We start from the raw sequence: 20,390 nt of genomic DNA, 5'->3' as shown, positions 1-20,390 counted from the left end.
TCTACAATGTAGAAAATAGTCAAAATGATGAAAAACCCTAACTTTTGGTACTGTATTTATTGGACCCTGTATAAAAGTTTTTTTTGACCCGAAGTGGACCCTGGGCATGTGAGAGGTGGGTCGCGAGTTATGAGAATACATCTATAATAACACACTATTTATTTTTTATTTGGGTCGTTAGAGGAAGATTTGAGTCACGTTGCTACATTGTTTTGTAAAACTGCAGCTTTGGAATTGACAGTTCAGTGAGAGATTTTTTATGAGTAAAACGTTTCAAAATGATCTGTGTGTTGTCTTCAGCAAAAAGACCTCTCAAAGGAAAAATCAATGAGGCTAGTGACACTAAGCAGCAACATAGCAACCCTAACAAGACAAGAAAACAGCCGTGTTGAAGAAAGCAGGTATATTCAGGCATAACTGATGTATATTAATGCTGAAGATAGCCAAGCCTTGCCTATGTATTCAAAGAAACTATTTCTGCTCAACCTGCTCCTCCCAGAAGCTGGGCTGGAAATCTCTCTGCCTCTTGCCACCAGGGGGAAGAAATGCTTGGTCTCCATACCCTTTGACAACTTCACAGAGTTTCTAAACCCAGAGGTGCAACATTGAAAACTTCCAGGAACGCTTGCGAAACAGACCAGGCTGAGGTTTGAGATGAGAACAGTGAAATTAGTTGTTTATTTTCTCAATCTAAAGACAACTTAGATTCGAGCCAATGTCTTAAGTAGTTGAACATGTTATTACTCCAACCTTGTGAAAGTGACACACTGACAAGTTAAGATTTTCGTCAAAAAAAAAACATTATCAAAATACAGCCTTTGATTAGACGGTCTGCACATGCGCAGTTCGGGCGTGATATGACCGTTACACCAACCTGATGGTAAAAACATGCCTGATCTGTGCCGCACATAATGCCCCAATTACGGGATTCTAATCCTGTCTGCTGTGGCAGGGTCCAGCTCTGCTAAGAAGCAAGTTCCTCTTTCATCTGTAATCCGCGTGAGCGATGTTAGTCGCCCACACCAAACCTCTGTCAACAGCTGTTCCCTCAATATGTCATCAACAACAACTATAACATTCCGGGAGACACCCCAAATGACCCCCAAAATCGCCCAATTATATTATCCTCAGTGTATCTTCCAACACACACTAACACACATCATATAATAATAACCTCCCTTCATAATAGATCTGTTTAAAATGAGAAGAACACCATCAGGTCAATAAACATCAAAATATACAGTGATTTCGGGGTCCCTTAGTGTCTTATCCAAGTCACTCTGAAATCTAAATTTTAAGTTAGAGAGGGTCCTGCTGACCAAGCGGGATCTCCCTCTATTTGGCAACATTTAAGCAAGAGGCAGAGCTGGCAGGAGGGTGAGGGGGGATGCTGTATTATTTCAATGGCACTCATGTCAATGGCATGCAGGTTGGTGAGTGTTTCTCTGTCTAGTACACCTTTGTAGTGTTAACACACAGTCTGAAGACCCCTGGGAATGGTCTATGCACATGTGTGTGTATCTGTATTGATCCATATTGTCAGTGGTATGTGGCAATGGACCCCTATGCAGCAGGTTGCTTGTATTGTCAATATAGACCGAGGAATATGAGTACTATGTTCATGAAGTGGATCAGCCAAAGTACTCAAGCCTGTCGATTTGGCACGGCACTATAGTAGAGTCCATAAAGCCCCTCCCGTCTCCACCTCCCAGTAGTACCACCGGTCGGTGTGTAGGGGGGCTCAGAACTCATCGTCGGAGCTGAGCAGCAGGGTCTTCTCATTGTCGCGGGTGCTGAGGTTGCTGTGGCTGCGGGACACTGGCGCCCCTCCGCGCTGCTCAAGGGTGGACTGCTGTGTGTACTGCTGGTAGGCCGGGGAGAAGTTGTGGATGGCGTCCTGCACCATGTCTCCGGGGTTCATGGTCTCCTTCAGACTGCTGGAGATGCTCTTCATTGGGGCGCAGCGACCTGCCGGGAGAGGATGGAAATAAAAGGAGGATGAGGGATAATGGAAGGAAGAGTGGAACCCTACAGTGAGCAACCTGAATGCCATGAGTAAACAAAATGGAGGATCACATAATACTACTGAACCAAACAGACAGAAACAGCCAGTGGAGCTCCTAGTGCATTGCAAGGGGAGAACTCATACACACCACAAAATAATACATTGATAAAAGCAGCTGTACAATAATGGCAATACAAATGTATGACAGCACTGAGGACGCTCAAAATAAATTGTTTGTACAAAATGAAACTCTATATCTCAGAAACAGTTAAAAATAATAGAATAACAAAATATGAGCACATCACAGAAATGGAGTCAACCAGAAAGTACTGTGGCAGTGAGAAGCCAAACACAGCTGAGCTAGTGGTAGACCTACCGTACTGTCCATAAATGGGAAAGGACCCTTATAGTGCAGCACAGAGAGACAGATAGAGAGAGAGAGACAGATAGACAGAGACAGATAGACAGAGACAGATAGAGAGAGACAGATAGAGAGAGACAGATAGAGAGAGACAGATAGAGAGAGACAGATAGAGAGAGACAGATAGAGAGAGACAGATAGAGAGAGACAGATAGAGAGAGACAGATAGAGAGAGACAGATAGATAGAGACAGATAGAGAGAGAGACAGATAGAGAGAGACAGATAGAGAGAGACAGATAGAGAGAGACAGATAGAGAGAGACAGATAGAGAGAGACAGATAGAGAGAGACAGATAGAGAGAGACAGATAGAGAGAGACAGATAGAGAGAGACAGATAGAGAGAGACAGATAGAGAGAGACAGATAGAGAGAGACAGATAGAGAGAGACAGATAGAGAGAGACAGATAGAGAGAGACAGATAGAGAGAGACAGATAGAGAGACACAGATAGAGAGGGGGGGGGACATAAGAAAATATATAAGGATGAATATTGAACCATAAAAAAGGAGAAGGGCGAGAGAACAGAACAGGAGAATAAGGAAGAGATAGAAGATAAATGAGAGGAGAAAAAGGATTCAACAAAATAAAAATTTAGCAAAAAACCAAGGGAGGTGGAGAGGAGAGAAAGGGAGAATAAAAGAGAGAAAGAAACATTTAGAGACAGAGCAGGTCAGTGGAACAAAGTCACTGAAATAGACTTGAAGAGTTGTGAATCCTCACTGAACACAGTTCCAGAAACATAAGCAACTGCTTGTGTCATTTAGTCAGGGACACACTAATATGCTAGTGATGACTTGATTTCTTTTTACTTAAATAGTTTTCTCTCTAATCTGCATGGATAGTTCCTCCCTCTGTATCCTTACCGTAGGAGTCCAGCCTCTTGTCCATGTAGACCTTGTAGGTGAAGGCGTGGCGCAGGGCCACAGCGGCAAAGAACATCTCAATGCAGATGATAAAGTTCTGGTAGCCGGCGGCGACCGTGCCCTCCCCAACTGACACTTCGGGAGAGTTGATTTTAGGGATGGCGCCACACTTCTCCAAGATGGCCAGCAGCATACCTTATCCCCCAGAGAGAGAGGGAGAGAGAAAGCGAGGAAGGAGGATCAGAGTACTGTCAAATCACATTGTGTGTATTATCTGGGAGAGAGGGTCAGCACACTTGGATGCAGCATTATCTATGATACATTGCGTGTGTGTGTCGATCAAGAGGTTTCCTTACCCTGCCAGAAAGAGAGGAAGATGACAGACTTGACCATGAGGAACTTGAGCATGGGGCTGTAGGGGACCAGCAGGTTGCGAGTGGCGAAGTAGAAGAGGAAGAGGGCGTAGAGAGACAGGCTGACAGAGAAGTTATAGATGATGGTCACATACAGGTACCCACTGGCCACACTGGAGAGAGAGAGAGAGAGAGAGAGAGAGAGAGAGAGAGAGAGAGAGAGAGAGAGAGGCACAGCCAGCTATCAGAACAAGTGTCAACACATAGGGATGTCTTAGCAAAGTCTTATTTGAGAGATTACGTAATATAATTCCTACTCTGAGATGCTTGACAACTACAACCCCGACATTTCGGTGAAAACAGATTTACAGCCAGAATAGTGTAAATGTAAAAAAAAAAAAACATCTGTGAGAACAAACAAATAACATTTAAACTGTTCATACAGAAAAGTACAGACTCGTAAATATATTATAGACAAACATAAATCCTCTGTGGCTTTTGAAACAATTCACTAAGGTCAACACAGGTTAAGAAAATACTCTGATATAGTATAGAGTAGAATGAATGACAGTGTCCCATAGCCCTACGTACTTGAAGTCTCCATCTCTGTACTTCCCAAAGGCCTGCAGGATGACTGTGATCATGGCCATCAAAGGCTTCACCACACAGAACTGTAGAGTGGCCTGAGAGAGAGAGAATATGTAACTCTGTGTTCATATATAAGGGTTTCTCACAAATAATGTGTGAGAAGAAGGCTTTCACTATACCTGTTTGCAGAATCGGAGGAACCCAATGGAGTAAGTTCTTCCCCAGAGACAGCAGGTGCCGTACACACAGCTGGACCTGTAGACAGCCAAGACACAAGCATTTGGTAGTCTGTGTTCTCAAGATCCAAATCGCATGAAAAGAGGTTCAAACCATACAATAAAGTATTGATACACATTACTATTCTGCAGTTGTGGGATGGTTGAATGACATTCTTGGATTGTACATGAATTGTCTTTATCATTTTATAAGAGAGGACAAAGAGTGATAATAGAGAGAGACTCACTCAATGGGCTTTCCTCTGATCTCAGCCATGATGGCGCTCTCTCCTCCAAGGTACTCATAACACAGGCTGAGGAAGTTGTAGATCACAAACGCTGCAGAGGAAACACACACAAAGACATGTAAGCAATGTCAGAGAGTTGAGAGAATATGGGGGTAGTTGCCACTATGCAACTACAGCAGTCTTTCGGTTAACCCAGCAAAGCCTTCATATCCAAAATCAATCCCCAAAACAATCTGTCTGTCTGTGTGTATTTGGTCTTTTTGGACTCTGGGCCTCCCCTTGAGAACCCAGAAACATGAACGAGAAAGAACACTAACACACACAGAAGTAAACATGTTCTATCTAGAGGCATTGGCCATGTTCCTCTACAGTATTAAGGCCTTGGTCCCTATTTCCCACGAGCAGAATGCTGATGTGCTGTGTCAGTGCATGGGCCAGTGCAGAAAGCAAAACAAGATGAGAGACTGAGTCATTGTCCCCAATGGCCTCTGGCTAAACCGCCCTCCATTCTAGCTTGGATCAACATCGCTCTGTCCCCCTGTGTGCACACAAAGCTACTCTCCCCCACTCTGTGTGTGTGTGACAACGTGTATTCCAGAGATTCCCATATATTGATATCAATCCAGCTGAATGTTTAGTCCAAAACTATTCAGTTACCATCCTATTTAACAACACATGTACAGTACTGGTATATTCTAATACGCACCTGTTTCTTTGAATCCATTCATTAGCATAAATTATTTATCTAAGAGATTTGAATGGTTCACAAGAGATTTCAATTGATTTGGAAATTAAATAAATTGTTTCAAATGAACAGAGCACAGTGGTGGGTCCCGACTCCTTGAGGGAAATTCCTCTCCAGTCAGACTGAATCACTTCCAGTTTGTCGGGGCAGAAAAGGCTGCAGGACGTCTCTCTGTCTCTCCTTTGGCTGTGAACACTGTTATTGGTGTCATTGACTGGGAGGAATGTGGTTTCAGCTGCTGTCCCAGGTGTTCAGGCCATGCTAATTTGAGGGTGGTGAAGCAACTACAGGACGAATCAAGCCTGAATCTTTGCGGCTCTTTCTCTCTTTTCTGGCATTGGAAACTCCAGCCATGAAGGAGCCCTGCCTATTCCATTTGCTTTCCTTGTATATTGTATTTGCACACATATCGCTGCATAGAGGTCTGAGTAGACAATAATGGGGATCCCAGTGGCATCCTTATGGTATTGACTCCTGCTATTCGAATGTTTGCAAGCATGCATGTATAAATACACAACATCAGTGTGTGTACTTTGCTGTGTGTGTGTGTGTAACTTTATGACAGCACTTTGGCCCTCTATATTTAGCAGTGTGGAGCCCTGGGGCCACAGCTGCTGCCTGTGCGGTGTGCCATGTGCTGGAAGGGAGAGTCCACTGTGTGCAGCCTGGCTGAGCTGTCAGCTCCCCAGCCGTCAATCCATGCGCTCCCAGCACTTACACACATCATACAGTACACACACACAGCATTCTCTCACGCATCATAGACTCACACAACTCTCTGACACAAGGTATACAAAATGTGCAGTGCAAAGCACTCGTTCATGCATTGAGCACACTTTCGCACTGAGGTCCCCTTTTCCCCACAAACAGAAATAGGGTTGTACATTGTACATACAATAGAGTTTGTCAGGTATAATTTGATGGCAGAGACCGGTAACCAAGGGGCACACCGGTCTGTATTATGTAACCACTGTAACAAAATTATAATGCCAATTTCTGTTGATGTTACTTCTGTTGAGATACAGCCGGCTGGTACAGAACAGCCAGACAATTTATCTGTTCATAAGTGAGTGGTTTCTAAAACTCTTCTCAAGGCTTCAGTCGTTTGCATACTGTTGCTAGGGAACAGGCTTCCCCTCCCCAGCAATCCCAGCAGGCTTTGGAAACAACAAGAGAACAAAGATGGCCACTCTCGTAAAGGCAGAGAGACCGCAAAGCCCATCTGTCACTGGGGACAGAACAGATTCCCACACACTAGTTACTACGACCAGGGGTTGGAACCGGTTCAGAGAACAGAATTGAAAACTGGAAAATCAGAAGCGGCAATGATAGTGATCTATTCTTTTCTGGAACAGAACCATTATTTTAAAAGCATGTGGACCGGTTAATAACATTTTTTTTTAAGTTCCACAAAATAAACAAAGCCTCCCTCTGTCAATCAGAAACTTCTTCCAGTGTCGTCCTGCTCGAGGTGTGCCGAGTAGTCGGACAAAACGAGTATAGTAACAGATATGGGTAATTTTCTGGATCTGACTTGATCAGAGTATTTTTTGTAATTATCTTCCTCATGTCAGTCAAGTGAGGTGCTACATGGTCTAAATAACTCAACTGGCCAGCTTGCCTGTGTGTAAAGAAAAGGGCTGGCTGTACATTGATCCTGCTACTCTAATTGGATAGAGTGAAGCTGTATTTCTCTGTCCACACGATTCATAATTTCACTTCTCTGTTAAGGTCTGATCATTCTGACTGCTGCTGCCTCCTGTAAGCCTGCTACTATGATAAATCAAATGGAAAGGGCGTTTGGTATGAAGCTATCAATGTGCATAATATCTAACAAGCGGGGCGAGGGTAAGGGAAAAAGATGAATGGAGTCATATCTCCCTCTAACTTAAAGCATCAGCTGTCAGAGCAGCTTACCGATCCCTGTACCTGTACACAACCAATCTGTAAATAGCACACCCAACTACCTCATCCCCATATTGTTATTGATTTTCTTGCTCTTTTGCACCCCAGTATCTCTACTTGCACATCATCATCTGCACATCTATCACTCCAGTGTTAATGCTAAATTGTAATTATTTCACCTCTATGGCCTATTTATTGCTGTACGTTTGTTTATGTGTAACTGTGTTGTTTTTGTTGCACTGCTTTGCTTCATCTTGGCCAGGTGGCAGTTGTAAATGAGAACTTGTTCTCAACTGGCCTACCTACTTATATAAAGGTGAAATAAAATGTAAAAATGTATATTAATGCCAATACATTTAAAAACACTATTTTAACAGGTAAGAGTCATACACCATTGACAGGGTGGGAAGGTTCTCACCTTCGTAGCAGTCGCGGACCGTGTCAAAGTAGACGTAGTACTCTTCGTTAGTGAAGAAGAGGAGGCTGAGCCACGAGTCAAAGGCGTAGATGGGAACGATGAAGAGGATGCGAACTATGTGCCTCTGCTCATTGGGAGAGCTGTAGTAGCGCAGGTGCATGTAGATCTGTCAACGGGAGAAAAATAGGGAAAGATACATAGACAAGAAAGAGAAAGACAGAGTGAAGAGGGCATCATTTAATCTCAGCTCCTAAAGGACCTGGCTAGTTTATAATGTACATCATTGTAGGAGAATAATTTAAAAACTATAAACATGGCAGTTAAATAGACAATGGTTTGAAAGGGGGGTAATTGTGTTTGAATATTCAACAGCTTCCTTCTCCCTGAGAGGGACCACAGCTCTGTCAACGTAAGCTTGCTAAAAATGGGCTAGCTGAAACAAGTGTATCATGAAATCAATGCGTTTTCACTAGGGCTCAGTGACTGACTTTGTGGTCCTACCCACATCCTGGGGAGAGCAGTCGACATCATGCGAGTGTGTGTGATGAGTGGATGTGTGTTGTGTTTTTCCATTCGGATGAGCAGGCTCTGTCATCAATACCTTTTGTCTACTTCATCCTGTCCCAGGTTCCCACTTACACAAAGCTACACCTATCACCTTTCCTGGCCTGGGCACACACACCTTTGGTAAAATAGCAAACAGTAGGGTGTTCGCACACAGAGCACCATACCCAGCTTTGTTGCTAGGCAACAGCCCCCCACTCTCTGATGTCACTGCAGAGCTAGGTACACCTGTTGTCAGAGCGACGGCTCATCTTTAACCCTTTGTGTGAGCAGAAACACTTTATTATTATTTATATTATTAAACACACAATGGAGAGGAATCATTAACCTGGGCCTTTCAGTAGCTCTGAACCTACAGGAGGTTAGTGGTCTGCAGGCAATATGACTGCATATTTGAAGACCTGCCACAACTACTTTATCATGGCTGAACAGTCTGAGGTGTTCCAGGGTGCATAATCAACCTGGACTTTGCAGGCGTGAGGAATCTGAAGGGATGCCTTGATATGCTTCTGCAATTTCTATCTGCAATTTGATTTGTGCATACTGAGAAAACTACTGGAGGCACTAGGCATCCATCTTATGCAGCAGTGAGACCACACTAACATATGATTTGAGTACAAAAAGTTCAAGCATATGTTAGATGCAGCATGCAGAAAAACATAGGAGTGTGTGTGTGTTTGTGTATGTATGTGTGAGAAAGAGTTCACTAGCCCCTTACCTGGTGGCAGGTTATTAGCAGGGCTGTCCAGACAAAGAACCCTGACACGGTCTGGGCAGTGGAGGTCATGAGGAAGTATGGTTCCTCAGGGGTCACCAGGGGGGTGTCTGGCACCCAGGAGGCGTTGGAGCCCGACGGGGCCGCTGTGGTTGGGGACCCTGGGGCCATATCGGCTGGGGAGTCATGTTCCATTCGATCTGACAGGGGCATGCCACGTCTCCACAGCTCCTCCATCCTCTGGAGGGAGACAACAGGGGGATATGGTGGGTTTTGGGTTTTCCGGATATTCACAATCACATTAACAGAAGTAGCTAAATATGTAGAAAAGGTGGAGCTCCATTAAGGAACAGTGTGCCTCCTCAGGGAACAAAACCCTAGTTTCTTTCAAGGTTATCGAACACATCACACATGGATGGTTGTCTCGGGCATACCAATAAAAACCTACTACTTTATTCAATTGAACAATTAATTGAACAGCTTTAATTGAACAATTAAAGCTAAAACTAACATCTACCACCTCTACGCAGACGACACCATTCTGTATACTTCCGGCCCGTCCTTGGACACTGTGCTATCTAACCTCCAAACGAGCTTCAATGCCATACAACACTCCTTCCGTGGCCTCCAACTGCTCTTAAACGCTAGTAAAACCAAATGCATGCTTTTCAACCGATCGCTGCCTGCACCCGCACGCCCGACTAGCATCACCACCCTGGATGGTTCCGACCTTGAATATGTGGACATCTATAAGTACCTAGGTGTCTGGCTAGACTGTAAACTCTCCTTCCAGACTCATATCAAATTCGAATTCAACAACCCGGTCAGGTAGTATCACATTTTCATTTCATTACAGTACAACGGTTTGATTTGTTTGATCGTAGCTAGCTACATAGCTAGCTACATAGCCGTCTTTGTTTCAAAGATAATTGTGTAGTCTAGAGCGATTCCCTAGGTTAGCTAGCCAGCTATTGTCGTTCTTTTAACGCAACGTAACGTAAACAACACTGCTAGCTAGCCAGCTAGCCCCGAATAGTAGCACTGTAGAAACTATTACACTCAACGGAACGACTTGATTAGTGTAGTGTCAACAACGCAGCTACTGCCAGCTAGCCTACTTCAGCAGTACTGTATCATTTTAATCATTTTAGTCAATAAGATTCTTGCTACGTAAGCTTAACTTTCTGAACATTCGAGACGTGTAGTCCACTTGTCATTCAATCTCCTTGCATTAGCGTAGCCTCTTCTGTAGCCTGTCAACTATGTGACTGTCTATCCCTGTTCTCTCCTCTCTGCACAGACCATACAAACGCTCCACACCGCGTGGCCGCGGCCACCCTAATCTGTTGGTCCCAGCGCGTCGACCCACGTGGAGTTCCAGGTCTCCGGTAGCCTCTGGAACTGCCGATCTGCGGCCAACAAGGCAGAGTTCATCTCAGCCTATGCCTCCCTCCAGTCCCTCGACTTCTTGGCACTGACGGAAACATGGATCACCACAGATAACACTGCTACTCCTACTGCTCTCTCCTCGTCCGCCCACGTGTTCTCGCACACCCCGAGAGCTTCTGGTCAGCGGGGTGGTGGCACCGGGATCCTCATCTCTCCCAAGTGGTCTTTCTCTCTTTCTCCCCTTACCCATCTGTCTATCGCCTCCTTTGAATTCCATGCTGTCACAGTTACCAGCCCTTTCAAGCTTAACATCCTTATCATTTATCGCCCTCCAGGTTCCCTTGGAGAGTTCATCAATGAGCTTGATGCCTTGATAAGCTCCTTTCCTGAGGACGGCTCACCTCTCACAGTTCTGGGCGACTTTAACCTCCCCACGTCTACCTTTGACTCATTCCTCTCTGCCTCCTTCTTTCCACTCCTCTCCTCTTTTGACCTCACCCTCTCACCTTCCCCCTACTCACAAGGCAGGCAATACGCTTGACCTCATCTTTACTAGATGCTGTTCTTCCACTAACCTCATTGCAACTCCCCTCCAAGTCTCCGACCACTACCTTGTATCCTTTTCCCTCTCGCTCTCATCCAACACTTCCCACACTGCCCCTACTCGGATGGTATCGCGCCGTCCCAACCTTCGCTCTCTCTCCCCCGCTACTCTCTCCTCTTCCATCCTATCATCTCTTCCCTCTGCTCAAACTTTCTCCAACCTATCTCCTGATTCTGCCTCCTCAACCCTCCTCTCCTCCCTTTCTGCATCCTTTGACTCTCTATGTCCCCTATCCTCCAGGCCGGCTCGGTCCTCCCCCTCCCGCTCCGTGGCTCGACGACTCATTGCGAGCTCACAGAACAGGGCTCCGGGCAGCCGAGCGGAAATGGAGGAAAACTCGCCTCCCTGCGGACCTGGCATCCTTTCACTCCCTCCTCTCTACATTTTCCTCCTCTGTCTCTGCTGCTAAAGCCACTTTCTACCATTCTAAATTCCAAGCATCTGCCTCTAACCCTAGGAAGCTCTTTGCCACCTTCTCCTCCCTCCTGAATCCCCCCTCCTCCCTCTCTGCAGATGACTTCGTCAACCATTTTGAAAAGAAGTTCGACGACATCCGATCCTCGTTTGCTAAGTCAAACGACACCGCTGGCTCTGCTCACACTGCCCTACCCTATGCTCTGACCTCTTTCTCCCCTCTCTCTCCAGATGAAATCTCGCGTCTTGTGACGGCCGGCCGCCCAACAACCTGCCCGCTTGACCCTATCCCCTCTCTTCTCCAGACCATTTCCGGAGACCTTCTCCCTTACCTCACCTCGCTCATCAACTCATCCCTGACCGCTGGCTACGTCCCTTCCGTCTTCAAGAGAGCGAGAGTTGCACCCCTTCTGAAAAAACCTACACTCGATCCCTCCGATGTCAACAACTACAGACCAGTATCCCTTCTCTCTTTTCTCTCCCAAACTCTTGAGCGTGCCGTCCTTGGCCAGCTCTACCGCTATCTCTCTCAGAATGACCTTCTTGATCCAAATCAGTCAGGTTTCAAGACTAGTCATTCAACTGAGACTGCTCTTCTCTGTATCACGGAGGCGCTCCGCACTGCTAAAGCTAACTCTCTCTCCTCTGCTCTCATCCTTCTAGACCTATCGGCTGCCTTCGATACTGTGAACCATCAGATCCTACTCTCCACCCTCTCCGAGTTGGGCATCTCCGGCGCGGCCCACGCTTGGATTGCGTCCTACCTGACAGGTCGCTCCTACCAGGTGGCGTGGCGAGAATCTGTCTCCTCACCACGCGCTCTCACCACTGGTGTCCCCCAGGGCTCTGTTCTAGGCCCTCTCTTATTCTCGCTATACACCAAGTCACTTGGCTCTGTCATAACCTCACATGGTCTCTCCTATCATTGCTATGCAGACGACACACAATTAATCTTCTCCTTCCCCCTTCTGATGACCAGGTGGCGAATCGCATCTCTGCATGTCTGGCAGACATATCAGTGTGGATGACGGATCACCACCTCAAGCTGAACCTCAGCAAGACGGAGCTCCTCTTCCTCCCGGGGAAGGACTGCCCGTTCCATGATCTCGCCATCACGGTTGACAACTCCATTGTGTCCTCCTCCCAGAGCGCTAAGAACCTTGGCGTGATCCTGGACAACACCCTGTCGTTCTCAACTAACATCAAGGCGGTGTCCCGTTCCTGTAGGTTCATGCTCTACAACATCCGCAGAGTACGACCCTGCCTCACACAGGAAGCGGCGCAGGTCCTAATCCAGGCACTTGTCATCTCCCGTCTGGATTACTGCAACTCGCTGTTGGCTGGGCTCCCTGCCTGTGCCATTAAACCCCTACAACTCATCCAGAACGCCGCAGCCCGTCTGGTGTTCAATCTTCCCAAGTTCTCTCACGTCACCCCGCTCCTCCGCTCTCTCCACTGGCTTCCAGTTGAAGCTCGCATCCGCTACAAGACCATGGTGCTTGCCTACGGAGCTGTGAGGGGAACGGCACCTCAGTACCTCCAGGCTCTGATCAGGCCCTACACCCAAACAAGGGCACTGCGTTCATCCACCTCTGGCCTGCTCGCCTCCCTACCACTGAGGAAGTACAGTTCCCGCTCAGCCCAGTCAAAACTGTTCGCTGCTCTGGCCCCCAATGGTGGAACAAACTCCCTCACGACGCCAGGACAGCGGAGTCAATCACCACCTTCCGGAGACACCTGAAACCCCACCTCTTCAAGGAATACCTAGGATAGGGTAAGTAATCCTTCTCACCCCCCTAAAAAGATTTAGATGCACTATTGTAAAGTGGCTGTTCCACTGGATGTCATAAGGTGTATGCACCAATTTGTAAGTCGCTCTGGATAAGAGCGTCTGCTAAATGACTTAAATGTAAATGTAAATATCAAACATCTCCAATCGAAAATCAAATCTAGAGTCGGCTTTCTATTCCGCAACAAAGCCTCCTTCACTCACGCCGCCAAACTTACCCTAGTAAAACTGACTATCCTACCGATCCTCGGCGATGTCATCTACAAAATAGCATCCAATACTCTACTCAGCAAACTGGATGCAGTTTATCACAGTGCCATTTGTTTTGTTACTAAAGCACCTTATACCACCCACCACCGCGACCTGTATGCTCTAGTCGGCTGGCCCTCGCTACATATTCGTCGCCAGACCCACTGGCTCCAGGTCATCTACAAGTCCATGCTAGGTAAAGCTCCGCCTTATCTCAGTTCACTGGTCACGATGGCAACACCCATCCGTAGCACGCGCTCCAGCAGGTGTATCTCACTGATCATCCCTAAAGCCAACACCTCATTTGGCCGCCTTTCGTTCCAGTTCTCTGCTGCCTGTGACTGGAACAAATTGAAAAAAGAATCTGCTATCAGAGCAGCTAACCGATCGCTGCAGCTATACATAGTCTATCGGTAAATAGCCCACCCAATTTTACCTACCTCATCCCCATACTGTTTTTATTTATTTACTTTTCTGCTCTTTTGCACACCAATATCTCTACCTGTACATGACCATCTGATCATTTATCACTCCAGTGTTAATCTGCAAAATTGTAATTATTCGCCTACCTCCTCATGCCTTTTGCACACAATGTATATAGACTCTCTTTTTTTTCTACTGTGTTATTGACTTGTTAATTGTTTACTCCATGTGTAACTCTGTGTTGTCTGTTCACACTGCTATGCTTTATCTTGGCCAGGTCGCAGTTGCAAATGAGAACTTGTTCTCAACTAGCCTACCTGGTTAAATAAAGGTGAAATAAAAAATAAAAACATCCTTGTGGACAGAGAACATCTGAATAAGATATGGAGAGGAGAGAGAAAGAGGGGAACCAGAAGGAGCTGAGTGAGGGGGAGAGAAAGAGAGGGGAACTAGAAGGAGCTGAGTGAGGGGGGGAGAGAGAGGGGAACCAGAAGGAGCCGAGTGAGGGGGAGAGAGAGAGGGATACCAGAAGGAGCCGAGTGAGGGGGAGAGAGAGAGGGATACCAGAAGGACCCAGTGAGGGAGGGAGAGAGAGGGATAACAGAAGGACCCAGTGAGGGAGAGAGAGAGAGGGGAACCAGAAGGACCCGAGTGAGGGAGAGAGAGAGAGGGGAACCAGAAGGAGCCGAGTGAGGGAAAGAGAGAGAGAGGGGAACCAGAAGGAGCCGAGTGAGGGGGAGAGAGAGAGAGGGGAACTAGAAGGAGCTGAGTGAGGGAGAGAGGGGAACCAGAAGGAGCCGAGTGAGGGAGAGAGAGAGGAACCAGAAGGAGCCGAGTGAGGGAGAGAGAGAGAGGGGAACCAGAAGGAGCCGAGTGAGGGAGAGAGAGAGGGGAACCAGAAGGAGCCGAGTGAGGGAGAGAGAGGGGAACCAGAAGGAGCCGAGTGAGGGAGAGGGGAACCAGAAGGAGCTGAGTGAGGGGGAGAGGGGGATGGAAGTTGAGAGAGAACACAGGGACAGAGTGAATCAGTCAGTCAGAGCAAATTGGCGTGACATGGGCTGAGGGCCCACTGACCCAAATTCTCCTTCTCCTCTCCTCCTGGTTTGAGAGCAGGGGCGAGCGTAGGAGAGCCACAAACATCTCTATTGAGCACACTGAAGGATAGACTGGGTATATCAGTGCCAGTGGGACATACAGTTGAAGTCAGAAGTTTACATACACCTTAGCCAAATGCATTTAAACTCAGTTTTTCACAATTCCTGACATTTAATCCTTGTACAAATTCCGTTTTAGGTCTGTTAGGATCACCACTTATTTTAAGAATGTGAAATGTCAGAATAATAGTAGAGAGAATGACGTATTTCAGCTTTTATTTCTTTCATCACATTCCCAGTGGGTCAGAAGTTTACATACACTCAATTAGTATTTGGTAGCATTGCCTTTATGTTGTTTAAGTTGGGTCAAACGTTTCAGGCAGCCTTCCACAAGCTTCCCACAATAAGTTGGGTGAATTTTGGCCCATTCCTCCTGACAGATGGTGTAACTGAGTCAGGTTTGTAGGCCTCCTTGCTCACACACACCTTTTCAGTTCTGCCCACAAATTGTCTATGGGATTGAGGTCAGGGCTTAGTGATGGCAACTCCAATACCTTGACTTTGTTGCCCTTAAGCCATTTTGCCACAACTTTGGAAATATGCTTTGGTTCATTGTCCATCTGGAAGACCCATTTGCGACCAAGATTTAACCTCCTGACTGATGTCTTGAGATGTTGCTTCAATATATCCACATACTTTTCCGTCCTCATGATGCCATCTATTTTGTGAAGTGCACCATTCCCTCCTGCAGCAAAACACACCCACAACATGATGCTGCCACCTCAGTGCTTCATGGTTAGGATGGTGTTCTTCGGCTTGCAAGCCTCCCCCTTCTTGCTCCAAACATAACGATGGTCATTATGGCCAAACAGTTATATTTTTGTTCCATCAGACCAGAGGACATTTCTCCAAAAAGTACAATCTTTGTCCCCATGTGCAGTTGCAAACCGTAGTCTGGCTTTTTTAATGACGGTCTTGGAAACTGTGGCTTCTTCCTTGCTGAGGGACCTTTCAGGTTATGTCGATATAGGGCTCGTTTTACTGTGGATATAGATACTTTTGTACCTGTTTCCTTCAGCATCTTCACAAGGTCTTTTGATGTTGTTCTGGGATTGATTTGCACTTTTCACACCAAAGTACGTTCGTCTCTAGGAGACAGAACGTGTCTACTTCCTGAGCGGTATGACGGCTGCGTGGTCCCATGGTGTTTATACTTACGTACTATTGTTTGTACAGATGAACGTGGTACCTTCAGGCGTTTGGAAATTGCTCCCAAGAATGAACCAGACTTGTGGAGGTCTACAATTTCTTTTCTGAGGTCTTGGCTGATTTTTTATTTCTTTTCCCATGATGTCAAGCAAAGAGGCACTGAGTTTGAAGGTAGGCCTTGAAATACATCCACAGGTACACCTCCAATTGACTCAAATTATGTAAATTAGCCTCTCAGAAGCTTCTAAAGCCATGACATTTTCAGAAATTTTCCAAGCTGTTTAAAGACAGTCAATTTAGTGTATGTAAACTTCTGACCCACTGCAATTGTGATACAGTGAATTATATGCGAAATAATCTATCTGTAAACAATTGCTGAAAAAAATTACTTGTGTCATGCACAAAGTAGATGTCCTCACCGACTTTCCAAAACGATAAGTTTGTTGATAAGAAATTTGTGGAGGGTTGAAAAATGAGTTTTAATGACTTCAACCTAAGTGTATGTACACTTCCAACTTCAACTGTATAGCTAATGAGAGGAATTTATTGAATGACAGAAAAATTGTTAACATTTATGAGATTGGTTTGAGTCTTTTAGCCATCAGCAGCACATGATCAATTCTCAAAGTCAGCAAGGTGACTGATCACTATTGCTCATTAGGTCTGTAATACTGATGTATTGCAAAGTAGCCAGATAGCAGTTTTCTAATGGGAAACTGTGGGCTAAGTGACCAATAGAAAGATGGACAGTAGATTCTCCACAGCCTTGTTCTCAATCCTGCATTAGTGATGCTAACTTGGTAATGTGACTGCTAGATGCATCAGTCTGGTGTCCAATGGCAATAACCTAATCATTCAGAATAAAACTGATTTAAAAAGGGGATTCAATTAATATGCATGGCTAAATATAGGCAGGTCGTGGCCATGGGTGACTCACGCTGCTGGACGAAGCCTGCTGTATGAATTACATTTGAGGGGGCAGTTACATTGAGTGTCACACTCGTTTCACTCAAGTTGGGTTTCTCAAGTAACTATTGGTTCGTGATAAGCATAGACTATTGACTGATGACTATTGAGATTGAATATCAGCAATATGAAGGCCTATTCTGTATAGGCCTAGAGAATGAATGCCTATTAGGTTTAGAATGCGATTTTTCCATGACACAAATGCTTAATTATTCAAGAAAAAAGGAAAGGGTTGAGACAGTAGTAAAGAATGAAAGTATTGGTCAATATTGATGGCTTCTAAAAACAGCAAACATGTTATATTTATAAGATATGTTCAGTTGTAATTGAGAGCCATGTCTGGTGCATTTCGTTTGGTTCAATGACCAGATAATTCATATATGACAGGCAGGGGAGACTCCATATATGACATGACAGGGGAGACTCCATCAATTCCTTCTGACTGAAGCTGAGGGTGTATTTCATAACATCTGTTGTACTTTGACCTAAATCGTACCAGTCATCCAGCATCGGCTTTTTGACATTGATGCCAAAATGAAAACGAGATACATTTTTTGCAGTTTTCCTCTCCAGATATACTAAAGGCATAACATACTAAGGAAAATATAGGGCGTTGCAGTGAGAATAAATGAATAACATAATTTCCATGCAAAGACTATATAAAAAAAAAAACAGCAGCTTCCCATTTCCATAATAGAAAAAAAGGCAACCAAAACCTCTTTACGGATGATTTCAGGAGCTGAAATTACAGCTGTGTCATCGTTCGTTTGGAAACAGTTTATTTCTATCCATTCTGAACACAAAAACACAGTGTGACCGACCGGTGGCTTACCTGCCTCTGCTGCAGTTGTTTGATTTGTGTACACACTGCGGCTGTTTGAATCCAAGCATAAATGTATCCTAAATACTTTTTTAGCTACGACAGACACACATTCATAAAATAATAATTCATACTAAATTTGAATCACTGCAATATAACGTCAAGTGAGAAACCAATTTAAACCATGTTTACCGTTTTATCTAGTTCGCTAGCTAACGTTAGCATCGCTAGTTAGGTAGCTGCTCGCAAACTCTTCAAATCCTAGGTAAATACAAACTTTTGTCTGTACTAATAGTCCATCTCATGTAGAAAAACTTTATTCAGTCACTATCATTTCAAAATAGCATTATCGGGGAACGCTCGTGAAATCGGCTCCGTTCTTCCCCTGTATCTCTCCTAGCGATTCACTCACTACGCTAAGATTTTACAGTAGCAGAACAGCGAAACTCCTCCACCGGTCCTTTCACGCAGGCGCAGTAGCTTCATCGCCTTGAGCCACTTTCCCATGATGTAACTCGTATATGCCAGCTGGTCTTGCATTGTTGTACAAATGCATTGTTGTTGCATTGTTGTTTCAAATATTTGTGTTTGTGCATGTGTATGAAGAATTTACCAGGTAGTATAAAGTTAATTCATTCAGTAGTGTTGTTTTCATTCGAATAATATTACACATTTCATTGTAAATAAAAAACGCAGTTACTTAGCTCCTCCAAAATAACTTGTCACAAAACATTTGGATAATATTTTCCCCATTTTAAAGTTGATTGGAATGTCAAAGTGAAAGAAATTAAGGGCCAACCAAGCTTTCTTCCATTCAATTTCAGTAATATATCCATACCAGAAATGTTTTACTTAAATATTAATTAAAATCTATAGTATTAGTCAATGACAAGAACAATATTTTCTTACATAATTAAAAAAATGTAAACCCTGATCCTTTTAAAAATGTATCTGCAAATTGAATGTAAAATGTTTATTAATCCTGACCTGTTCATGTATTCAAGTGTAATGACTTTTATAAATATGTATTGAGATGTCTCATTACTGTATTGACAATTTAATTAGAATTTTGAAAAAAAAAGCATTTCAGACCCATTCACCCCTCCAGTCTTTTCAAATGTACCCCTTTTAGATACAATAACATGCCATTTCCCAAATGCCGTGTATAGTCGGGGCCAAAAGTTGAGAGAATGACACAAATATTAATTTCCATAAAGTTTGCTGCTTAGGTGTCTTTAGATATTTTTGTCAGATGTTACTATGGAATACTGAAGTATAATTACAAGCATTTCATAAGTGTCAAAGGCGTTGGGTTTTTGTTTGTCCACCCGCCTCTTGAGGATTGACCTCCAGTTCTCAATGGGATTTAGGTCTGGGGAGTTTCCTGGCCATGGACCCAAAACATTGGATGTTTTGTTCCAGAGGCAATTTGTTATCACTTTTGCCTTATGGCAAGGTGCTCCATCATGCTGGAAAAGGCATTGGTCGTCACCAAACCGTTCCTGGATGGTTGGGAGAAGTTGCTCTCGGAGGATGTGTTGCTCTCGGAGGATTCTTTATTGCTGGCGGTGTTCTTAGGCAAAATTGTGAGTGAGCCCACTCCCTTGGCTGAGAAGCAACCCCACACATGGTCTCAGGATGCTTTACTGTTGGCGTGACACAGGACTGATGGTAGCACTCACCTTGTTTTCTCCAGACAAGCTTTTGTCCGGACGCCCCAAACAATCAGAAAAGGGGATTCATCAGAGAAAATGACTTTACCCCAGTCCTCAGTAGTCCAGAATATCAGCCTGTCCCTGATGTTTTTCCTGGAGAGAAGTGGCTTCTTTGCTGCCCTTCTTGACACCAGGCCATCCTCCAAAAGTCTTCGCCTCTCTGTGCATGCAGATGCACTCACATCTGCCTGCTGCCATGCAAGCGCTGTACTGGTGGTGCCCCGATCCCACAGCTGAATCAACTTTAGGAAATGGTCCTGGCGCTTGCTGGACTTTCTTGGGCGCCCTGAAGCCTTCTTCACAACTGAACCGCTCTCATTGAAGTTCATGATGATCCGATAAATGGTTGATGCAATCTTACTGGCAGCAATATCCTTGCCTGTGAAGCCCTTTTTGTGCAAAGCAATGACGGCACGTGTTTCCTTGCAGGTAACCAAGGAAGAACAATGATACCAAGCACCATCCTCCTTTCAAAGCTTCCAGTCTGTTATTTGAACTCAAACAGCGTGATCTCCAGCCTTGTCCTCGTCAACAATCACACCTGTGTCAATGAGAGAATCACTGACATGTCAGCTGGTCCTTTTGTGGCAGGGCTGAAATGCAGCGGATTTTTTTTGGGGGGGGATTCAGTTCATTTCATGGCAAAGAGGGACTTTGCAATTCCTCTGATCACTCTTC

General features: G+C 45.0%; 1 protein-coding gene across 4 annotated transcripts; it reads right to left on the bottom strand.

Annotated features, from left to right (window-relative positions):
• Positions 1-655: 655 nt before the first annotated feature.
• Positions 656-18,498, bottom strand: LOC118384174 (transmembrane protein 184B-like). Of its 4 annotated transcripts, none has more exons than XM_052518864.1 (11): positions 18,190-18,498; positions 18,010-18,093; positions 9,044-9,280; positions 7,762-7,927; positions 4,694-4,784; positions 4,410-4,485; positions 4,234-4,325; positions 3,646-3,815; positions 3,290-3,484; positions 2,382-2,408; positions 656-1,968 (listed from the first exon to the last, which is right to left on the bottom strand). In XM_052518864.1, the coding sequence occupies exons 1-11, from the start codon at positions 18,220-18,222 to the stop codon at positions 1,742-1,744; spliced, it is 1,398 nt and encodes a 465-aa protein (XP_052374824.1). In that variant the 5' UTR covers positions 18,223-18,498; the 3' UTR covers positions 656-1,741. The 4 variants fall into 4 exon arrangements, with proteins under 4 accessions (XP_052374824.1, XP_052374827.1, XP_052374826.1 ...); XM_052518867.1 differs by having other exon boundaries at positions 18,010-18,050; positions 18,190-18,497; XM_052518866.1 differs by lacking the exon at positions 18,010-18,093 and having other exon boundaries at positions 18,190-18,497.
• Positions 18,499-20,390: the final 1,892 nt, after the last annotated feature.

Source organism: Oncorhynchus keta, chromosome 5 (genome assembly GCF_023373465.1).
Source record: "Oncorhynchus keta strain PuntledgeMale-10-30-2019 chromosome 5, Oket_V2, whole genome shotgun sequence".
Taxonomy (NCBI): domain Eukaryota; kingdom Metazoa; phylum Chordata; class Actinopteri; order Salmoniformes; family Salmonidae; genus Oncorhynchus; species Oncorhynchus keta.
This window is presented reverse-complemented; position numbering and strand designations above follow the sequence as displayed.

Bases quoted from the DNA above. Each gene is read 5' to 3' on its own strand.
- LOC118384174 (XM_052518864.1), bottom strand. From the start codon at position 18,222: ATGCTAACGTTAGCTAGCGAACTAGATAAAACG. The intron at 18,094-18,189 runs GTAAACATGGTT...TGTCTGTCGTAG, and splicing joins CTAGCGAACTAGATAAAACG to CTAAAAAAGTATTTAGGATA. The intron at 9,281-18,009 runs GTAAGCCACCGG...GTCTCCCTCCAG, and splicing joins AACAACTGCAGCAGAGGCAG to AGGATGGAGGAGCTGTGGAG.